This window comes from Gigantopelta aegis, chromosome 1 (genome assembly GCF_016097555.1).
Source record: "Gigantopelta aegis isolate Gae_Host chromosome 1, Gae_host_genome, whole genome shotgun sequence".
NCBI lineage: Eukaryota > Metazoa > Mollusca > Gastropoda > Neomphalida > Peltospiridae > Gigantopelta > Gigantopelta aegis.
The window spans coordinates 46,646,208-46,656,601 of record NC_054699.1 but is presented as its reverse complement, the minus strand read 5'-3'; the positions used below and the strand labels follow the sequence as shown (position 1 = coordinate 46,656,601).

The following is a 10,394-nucleotide window of genomic DNA, read 5'->3' as shown; positions in this document are numbered from 1 at the left end:
GGTATAGCCATAAAATCTGTTTATACCAGTATACAATCCAGAGTTTATTACTGCACTTTCCCCCCCCTTTTTTTTTCAATGTTGAAATAGACCAACAAGTTCGCCTATTGCATAAATAGTCTCGCCCGATATTTTTAGAATTTGTATGCTCCCGAATAACGCTGTAAAAGGCGAAGTGTAATTGGTCGATATTTAAATTGTTATTTATAGATGAAATATCACCTGGATATGGGGGTCCATGCAATGCTGTTAGATCTACTGGTATATACCAGTAGAGCTAATTTTAATCAGATTGTGGGGTGGGGGGGGGGGGGGGGGGGGGTGCGAACTCTGAAATAGTTGGGATGGCAAAATATAAAAATCGGAGAATGGGGCCACTGAGGTGATTAGATCCTATGACGCAACTACCTCAGGCGAGCGCTCAACCGACTGAGCTAGATCCCGCCTGGTCAAACTGGGAGCGAACTGACTTGGGGCGAACTGGCTTGGGGACGAAACGTCTGATACCTTTGGCGAATGACTGGGGTCTGCTCCCAGCAGTAAAGTATAAACAGTCTTGCAATTCATGCTTTTAATTATTCATACTGTTGTTTAATGGACAATTTAATGATAAGAGATGGTTAATACAGATCGATGTGTTTCCCGATACTGACCACCTTCCACCCTCGTAATCCGAAAATAAAATCAATGAACCAGCTATTCTACATAATTCATTATTTTTTCGCGGGAATTTGACGCCACTGTAATTTATGTCGATATTCTATTTGAGCGCAATTTTATAATATTTATTTAAATCGCATCTAAACATACACACGGAATCAAATTCGCCACTGTTAATCACTGGTTAGACATTTATCCGCAGGTCAGAGCTGCTTTAACTTTAACTCAGGGTTAGTGGTTTAAGCGCTAACCAACGTTCGAACAACGCATTTTTCAATCAGTGATTAAATTTAACTCTGGATTAGGCAAACCCAGGCTTAGCGCTAACCCAGGTTTCGAAAAACCGGGCCCTGGTGTCTATGTTACAGGCATGACACCTACATCAAAATATAATACTATTAATATAGTTGAGTTACAACCCGTCGGCAGTTGGGGTAAAAAGGCAGGGTATATACTTTAGACCATAATTTGGTAGTTGATCTCTGGCTTAAAACCTCATTAATTGTTCATATTCACAATACATATATAATTTTGGGATAGGCAAGTTGCTCTGTCCCATAAACACACTAGTGTCCAAACCAAAGTGTTAACAACTACGAAAAATTACTCTCCTACCTTTAATTGCTGTTATATTTCCTCCAAAGTTTGTCCAGACAGAAATCTTGAAAAACCCATTACAATGACACAGATTCCACATACCAGATGATAACTATGTCACATATATCGACTTCGCTGAGAGCGCGTAGGGAAAAAAGCATGTAATTTTGTGCCAGCTGCCATTTTGACTTTTCATGGAATATTCTTCAAGAGGGGTGAAAGGATAGGACTTAATCTAATAATGTCATAACATGTTATGATATAAAAGCAAATGTAATGACGTCATATTATTTTTTTTTTTTTTTTTTTTTTTTTTTTTAATGATACCACTAGATATCATTGATTTCATATTAACTGTGTAACATACTTTGGAGGCTTTCACCCCTCTTGAAGAGTATTCCATAAACAAGCAACATGGCAGACGGCAGAAAACTGCATGTATTTTTTCCTATGCAATCTCAGCAAAGACGATATCGGCGACATCGTTGCAGTTTCGTGTGTGGAATCTGTATATTTGTAGTGGGTTTTTTTTTGCGATTTGTGTCTGAACAAACTTTGGAGGAAATCTAACGGCAATTGAGAGTAATTTTTTGTAGTTGTTAACAATTTGGATCCGGACACTAAATAAAAGTACCAGGCTACGACACACTGTGTGCCAGACTAAAGCAAAATACAACATCTACCACATACCCTGCCGAACCATAATAACGTCGATCCCTGACATCAGCTCGAGACTCCTCAATTAAGGGTCCTTACACTGGGAGCTCTCGTCTCCTGATCACATAAACTCGAGACCGCCGACAATTTAATTCCAGGCGGGCCGCCACACTTGGTGTTTTTATCTCCCCATCAGATCCAAACCGCTACCTCAGTGACGTCACGTAAACTTTCAAACAGCTGATTCATTGACGTAACTAACTTTGATAACGTTCGGGTAAGCTATATATCCCTGAAGAGGACATAATGATGGCTCACAACGTTCTAAGCGTTAATTGTCTGGGCCCATATTTTCGAAGTTATCTTAGCGCTACGAAATCGTAAAACCATCGTAGGGTGTGACGTCACTACAGCACACGCCATAGTGACGTCATAGCTTACGATGCTTTTACTATTTCGTAGGCTAAGATTGCTTCGAAAATATAGGCCCTGGACTTTGCCTAGCCTTCTCGATGAAGCAAGACGTTGCTACCCCACCTGGAGTTTTAAGGAGTATCGCATCGCGTACACCGGGTCACGGGCAATCGTGACTTTGGAGTGTGGCGACGCAGATACACCGAAGAGGAGTGAAAGAGGACGGAGGAAGAGGAAACGTGCGTCGGGGGCGGCACAGGGGACCACAGACCACAATTAATTTCGCTGTATGTTTCTATATAGCCTTAGTGGCTATAACATTTTTATTAATATCAGCAGGCCCGTGGATTTTTGTATGTACCTTTGCCTGCCTGGGGGACACATACCCTGAAAAGGACAACCCCTGTTGTCCAGCTCTTTCTCCCAGAATATTGGTTTAAACAAACACACCCTCTAAACCTGGCCGGTGTACACCCATTTTACACAAAAAAGCACTACTTTTGCATGGGCCGGAATTACCACAAACAAGTCTTCAATGTGAACAAGTTACACAAACTACATGCTCTCCCCTGTCAACTTCAGTCAAATAGTTGCCACTTCATAGCTGTCTGCCATGAAATAATCACAGTCAAACAGCAGACTACTTGCGCGGACAAATTTCCGGACAACCAAATGGGAAGATAACTGTAATCTGAGGCCAGGGGGAACCACAACTTGCGGATCAACCGCCAGCGACGGTCTCTTCTGCGACGCCCCCTGCGACAGGCGGTCCTGCCCAAGGATATGGACAACATCACCATACACAGGATTGTCAAGGCCGTCTTTGGTGCCGTGTACAGACATGTTATCGCCGACCTTCTGAATAGGAAACACCACATCCCGAACTTGTCCGGAGGTCCGCTCCTCAGCTCGCCGTAGGCGCCAACCTTACCTAGGACAGGTAAACTCCTTTTTTTCTTCTTTTTTTAATTTTTATTTTTTATTTTATTTTATTTTATTTTTTATGGGGGGGGGGGGGCTTAGTCGTACTTTAAAAAAATATTTGGCCGTGGTTCAAATGTTATATTTATTGTTGTTTGTAAACAGTCCGACGCGCTTTACTTTGTTAGCCCGTCAAAATTGCTCTAATCACCTTAAAACTTTTACGCCTAGCACTCTAATTTACTTTTGGACTTTTTTTTTCTTTTTTTTTGTCCAGACATAAACAGAATGGATCAGCTTATTTTGGCCTTAGGTCTCAGACCTAACTTCTAAATTTTTATTGCAAATTCCGCCCACCTCAAACTTACCCTATCTCCCTCCTGACCCGGACTTAGTCACTGGCGAAGTCAGAGATTAAGCCCGTGACAGGCATGAATGAATGAATGAATTAATTAATTAATTAATGTTTAAGGACACCCCAGCACGAAACATACATCGGCTATTGGGTGTCAAACCCGTGACAGGTGTGCACAAAACCTTCGTGTATAAGGAAATGTTTTATTTAACGACACACTCAACACATTATATTTACGGTTATATGGCGTCAGACATATGGTTAAGGACCACACAGATATTGAGAGAGGAAACCCACTGTCACCACTTCAGGGCTACTCTTTTCGAATGCCAGCAAGGGATCTTTTAAAATGCACCATCCCACAGACAGGATAGTACATACCATGGCCTTTGTTACACCAGTTGTGGAGCACTGGCTGGAACGAGAAATAGCCTAATGGGACCACCGACGGGGATCGATCCCATATCGACCGCGCATCAAGCGAAGGCTTTACCACTGGGTTACGTCCCACCTCTTCGTGGTATATGTGCACGTTAAAAGATATCCGCACCGCTAATTGTCTTAAGTTGTGTGTGTGTGTGTCTTTAGTTTCCTTACGCACGTGATGTGTTTATCTTTAATATCTTCCATATTACTACCCACGTAATTATTTATCATACATATATGTAGGGTTTATTTCGTTTATTTTAGATATGTATTGGTTTTGCATGCATGAATGTGTTTTAGATAGTGCTATAGCGCTCCCCACCATTATCAGATATTGTAAATATGTATTTATTATATTTTGCTGTTTTTCATGATAAAGCTTATAAGTTGTATAACTTAAAGCAATAAAGAACTTGAAATTGTTTAATTAACGTATCTGGTAATTAATACTCCCATCACTGGTGTTAGATAAGGTTATTATATATCAAATTAAACTGTGAGCTTATTAACAACTAAAGGTAAACATGCATTTAAAGGATAATCCTTGTGCCAAGCCCAAATAAGCAATAATTTACCCGATTAACTAATAAGTACAACTTAACTACAACTGCCAACCAATTTCCTGTTGTCGATTTACTCTACAGTGGGGATTGACTTAAAATACATATAAAGATATATTAAGAAAATAAACTACGATATTATCAAATTTAGCGAAAATCAAATACCGGTATTCACAAACTGAGAAAGATTCCCTTACATGTATAACACTTCCTTCTTCTTTAGGAAGACAGTTTAAAGGTCGAGATCATCTTTGACCTGGGCTACGCTGAATTAGAGGTTTTCGCACAATATTACTAAGTCGACGTGTAGGACCTTCTGGTCCAGCGATAATTGGCCTCAATTCTAAGTCTGCGTATGTTGTTATTTATTATATACATAGCAATGAAATATATAGATCTACGGAAACCATTAAAGTGATATCCGGTGAAAAGTCATATTTGTACTGTATTTTAGCTACAGTGAAAATATAGAAATCGTATTTACTTTTTTTGTAAAAGTGCATGATTAAATTATCTCCCTTTGTCTCGTTTCTTCTTATTTAAATTTGATGATTAGGGTAGATTGGTGATATTCCGACCCTACGTGTAAACCCGACCCCTTCGGATTTTCGTTAATTAAATAGTGTTTCGGCAACCGTTCTTTCAGACCAACGGATGTATTCCTTTCATAACAAAGGTACCTTCAACCTCCCAATGAAAAGCACCGTTACAAACCATCTTTAGTCTTTACTATTCATGCGTACTTGCTCGATCTTTTCTTCCGGCTGTCTGCTAGCATTCAAGCAACTTTTAGAAGACTGAGCAACGTTGGAAAAATCCACATCGGAGGTATACAATCCGACAATAAAATTTATTATGAAATTGTTTATGCAATAAAATCACTTAACATAATGTAAATATGTGCTTATTTTTCAAGAAAAAATGCATTAACAACAAGTTACATTTAAATTTCAAAAGGGGTCGGATTTATCCTGCTATTTTTTTTAGGAGGCTTAAATGCGACCCCATATCAATTATCTTTGCAAAAACCTGGAGGTCAGTTATAGTTAATAATATATCTACAACATTGAGGAATTTCAAGTAAATAAGCAAAAACCTGGAGGTCAGTTATAGTTAATAAAATATCTACAACATTGAGGAATTTCAAGTAAATAAGCAAAAACCTGGAGGTCAGTTATAGTTAATAATATATCTACAACATTGAGGAATTTCAAGTAAATAAGCAAAAACCTGGAGGTCAGTTATAGTTAATAATATATCTACAACATTGAGGAATTTCAAGTAAATAAGCAAAAACCTGGAGGTCAGTTATAGTTAATAATATATCTACAACATTGAGGAATTTCAAGTAAATAAGCAAAAACCTGGAGGTCAGTTATAGTTAATAATATATCTACAACATTGAGGAATTTCAAGTAAATAAGCAAAAACCTGGAGGTCAGTTATAGTTAATAATATATCTACAACATTGAGGAATTTCAAGTAAATAAGCAAAAACCTGGAGGTCAGTTATAGTTAATAATATATCTACAACATTGAGGAATTTCAAGTAAATAAGCAAAAACCTGGAGGTCAGTTATAGTTAATAATATATCTACAACATTGAGGAATTTCAAGTAAATAAGCAAAAACCTGGAGGTCAGTTATAGTTAATAATATATCTACAACATTGAGGAATTTCAAGTAAATAAGCAAAAACCTGGAGGTCAGTTATAGTTAATAATATATCTACAACATTGAGGAATTTCAAGTAAATAAGCAAAAACCTGGAGGTCAGTTATAGTTAATAATATATCTACAACATTGAGGAATTTCAAGTAAATAAGCAAAAACCTGGAGGTCAGTTATAGTTAATAATATATCTACAACATTGAGGAATTTCAAGTAAATAAGCAAAAACCTGGAGGTCAGTTATAGTTAATAATATATCTACAACATTGAGGAATTTCAAGTAAATAAGCAAAAACCTGGAGGTCAGTTATAGTTAATAATATATCTACAACATTGAGGAATTTCAAGTAAATAAACAAAAACCTGGAGGTCAGTTATAGTTAATAATATATCTACAACATTGAGGAATTTCAAGTAAATAAACAAAAACCTGGAGGTCAGTTATAGTTAATAATATATCTACAACATTGAGGAATTTCAAGTAAATAAACAAAAACCTGGAGGTCAGTTATAGTTAATAATATATCTACAACATTGAGGAATTTCAAGTAAATAAACAAAAACCTGGAGGTCAGTTATAGTTAATAATATATCTACAACATTGAGGAATTTCAAGTAAATAAACAAAAACCTGGAGGTCAGTTATAGTTAATAATATATCTACAACATTGAGGAATTTCAAGTAAATAAACAAAAACCTGGAGGTCAGTTATAGTTAATAATATATCTACAACATTGAGGAATTTCAAGTAAATAAACAAAAACCTGGAGGTCAGTTATAGTTAATAATATATCTACAACATTGAGGAATTTCAAGTAAATAAACAAAAACCTGGAGGTCAGTTATAGTTAATAATATATCTACAACATTGAGGAATTTCAAGTAAATAAACAAAAACCTGGAGGTCAGTTATAGTTAATAATATATCTACAACATTGAGGAATTTCAAGTAAATAAACAAAAACCTGGAGGTCAGTTATAGTTAATAATATATGCACAACATTGAGGAATTTCAAGTAAATAAACAAAAACCTGGAGGTCAGTTATAGTTAATAATATATCTACAACATTGAGGAATTTCAAGTAAATAAACAAAAACCTGGAGGTCAGTTATAGTTAATAATATATCTACAACATTGAGGAATTTCAAGTAAATAAACAAAAACCTGGAGGTCAGTTATAGTTAATAATATATCTACAACATTGAGGAATTTCAAGTAAATAAACAAAAGAAGAGCTTATAGAATGTCTATAAAATACATACATTTAAAAATAAAAACAAAACACAAAAAAACAACAACGAAAAAACGATCCCTAAGTCCATTAAACAAAAAGTGAAAGTTTGTTTTGTTTAACGACACCACTAGAGTACATTGATTAATTAATAATCTGCTAATGGCAGTAAAACATTTGCTAAGCTTAATTCTGACGCGTAGTCATCAGAGGAAACCTACATTATTCCATTAGCTGCAAGAGCTCTTTTACATGCACGTTCACACAGACAGGACAGCACATACCACGGTATTTGATATACCAGTCGTGATGCACTGGTTGGAACAAAACAAAGCAAAAGTCAATCAGTTGGACAGGTCCACGGATGTGATTTGATCCTAAGACTCAAACACCTCAGGCAAGCATATTAACATATTAAACAACAACAACAATAACAACAACAACAAAATTAAAGATTTTATCAGTAGGCCTAATTTCGGTTAATTTAATTTAATAGGATATGGTACCAAATAAAACTATGCGATACGATCGAAAGAATTTGGATGATGCAGTGACCGCGGTGCGAACCCGGTTGATGGGATATAAAAAAGCAAGCAAAGTGTTTGGAGTCCCTAAAACAACTATCATCGACCACGTTTGCGGCCGATATACAAGTGGTTCGAGGCCTGGAAGACCGCCTGTTCTGCCACCAAAGATTGAAGAAGCTCTGATAAAGAAGGTCATAGAAGCTGCCAACAAAGGTTTCGGCATCAGCAAAAAACAACTGCTACTTAAAGTGTTGCGCCTTTGTACATCTTTGAAAATTAAGACCCCTTTTAAAAATGGTTGCCCCGGGGATGATTGGTGGCAGGGTTTAAAAATGCGCCACCCAGAGCTTGTACTTAGAAAGCCCGAGAAGTTAACAACTTTTCGTGCTAGAATGCTTAACCGCCCTGTCGTTCAAAAATATTTTGATGAGCTAAATACTGTCATGAATACTCTTGACATTACAAAAAAGCCTCATCTCATTTGGAATTTAGATGAGACTGGAAAACAGTTCGAGCACACCCCAGTACACATATGTTCAGCAAAAGGGAAACGTAATGTAACGAGCAGGGTTTCAAACTCTAGGGAGAATATTACTGTGTTAGCATGCGTAAATGCATGTGGTCAGGCAATGCCTCCCATGTGTGTTTGCAAGGGAAAAACCGAAAAATCACTCCGTCCTTTTGCCACTCTTGACGCTCCAGAGGGGACTTTTTGGACTTATCAAGAGAGGGCGTGGATGTGTGATGTCATTGGGGAGGAATGGTTCCGGGAAGTATTTCTCAAGCACTGTGGCCCTGAGCGGCCACAGCTCTTGATCCTTGACTCCCATAGTTCCCATGAGGTAATTGGCTTGCTTGAAAATGCAGCAGAAGAGAACATTTCAATATTGGCTTTGCCACCCCACACCACACATGCATTGCAGCCACTTGATAAGCAGGTTTTTGGCCCTTTTTCTAAGGCATATAACAGAACCTGCACGGAGTTCCTTTCCGAACATCCGTCGCATGTTATTAATAAAGCAACTTGGCCACGTATTTTCCGGAAAGCATGGGATGACGGTATTACTTGTGAAAACATCACAGCAGGCTTTCGCTCCACCGGTATTTATCCACTTAACCCAAAGGCCGTCTCAGAATCCCTTTTTGCACCATCTTTGGCATTTGATAAACCTCTTCCACAACCACAAACATCCAAATCAAACCACACATTGTCTAGTCCTACAGGCCCGTCTATTGATTCATTTGACAAAGAATTAGACAATGACACTGCCAATATCAAAGAATCAACATCTTCAGACTCCGCAATGTCAGACACATCTAGATCCGAAAGTTCACCAACTCTAAACTCCATCAACTCGGAGCCTGAAGATGCTGACCTCTCTGCACTGGCGATGTCTGTTCTTATGGGGAATGATGATCAATTAGCATTGTCGCCTGCAGTTTTGTCTTCAGAACTGCCAGCTACTTGTGTACCATCTTCTGCTGGGTCTTTGTTAGAAAACCTATCAATGGGAGGCTCCACTTTAGATCATGTTACTTGGAACTTGGAGTTAGACAATATATTTTCACTGCCAAAGGTAGCTGCAGACATGTCTGCTAAGTCAAAGCGTTCATTAACAGGACACAGAATTCTTACCAGTGAACAGGTTCTAGCACAAAAAAGGGCAGCAATAGAGGACAAAACAAGAAAATTACAACAAAAAGCGGAACGCAAAAGGAAAGTTGAATTAAAAAAAATCAAATGAACACCAAAATTGTCTGTAGCTATTTATGCTTTTTAAACGAAAGTGGCATATGTCACAGAAACTTTATCCATTTCACTCTTGACCGTTTCCTTGTTTAATGAAAGGTATGTCTTTCATCTTTGATTATGTTTTTCTCGTGTTTTACAGAATTGATCATCATGAAAAATGTTATAATAAGACCTGTGTATGCAGTTGGCATGAGCCACTATGGTCAGAGGGAACTGCGGGTAGGATGTATTTATCAAGCTAGAAGAGATGCAATGAATGTGTATGATTCCAACGCTGTTGCAATATTTGATGGTGAACGCAAAGTTGCATACTTTAACAGGAACTCTGCTCGGTTAATTTCTAAATTCATGGACGAACATACTTCTTCAAGGGGTATATTTTACTTGAAAGCTTCGGTGCCGGCTGAATTTATAAATAGACGAACGGGCTTCAGACAGAGGTGTTCCTTTGGTTTTAAATGTCGTGACGACAAAGTTGCTATTGTGCAAAATCTTTTTAACTTGGCTTCCTGTGGTCAGTCTCTGACCATTGTCAACGGACGTTAAAAACACACACTGCCCATACATGATAGATATATATATTGTTAATGCATGTTGACTGTTAAAAATACCAAAGTTT

The 10,394-nt window shown here is 37.7% G+C and overlaps 1 protein-coding gene across 1 annotated transcript; it reads left to right on the top strand.

Annotated features, from left to right (window-relative positions):
* Positions 1–7,994: 7,994 nt before the first annotated feature.
* On the top strand, positions 7,995–9,767 carry LOC121384088. The gene has a single exon (XM_041514354.1). The coding sequence runs from the start codon at positions 7,995–7,997 to the stop codon at positions 9,765–9,767; it is 1,773 nt and encodes a 590-aa protein (XP_041370288.1).
* The last annotated feature ends 627 nt before the right edge of the window (positions 9,768–10,394 follow it).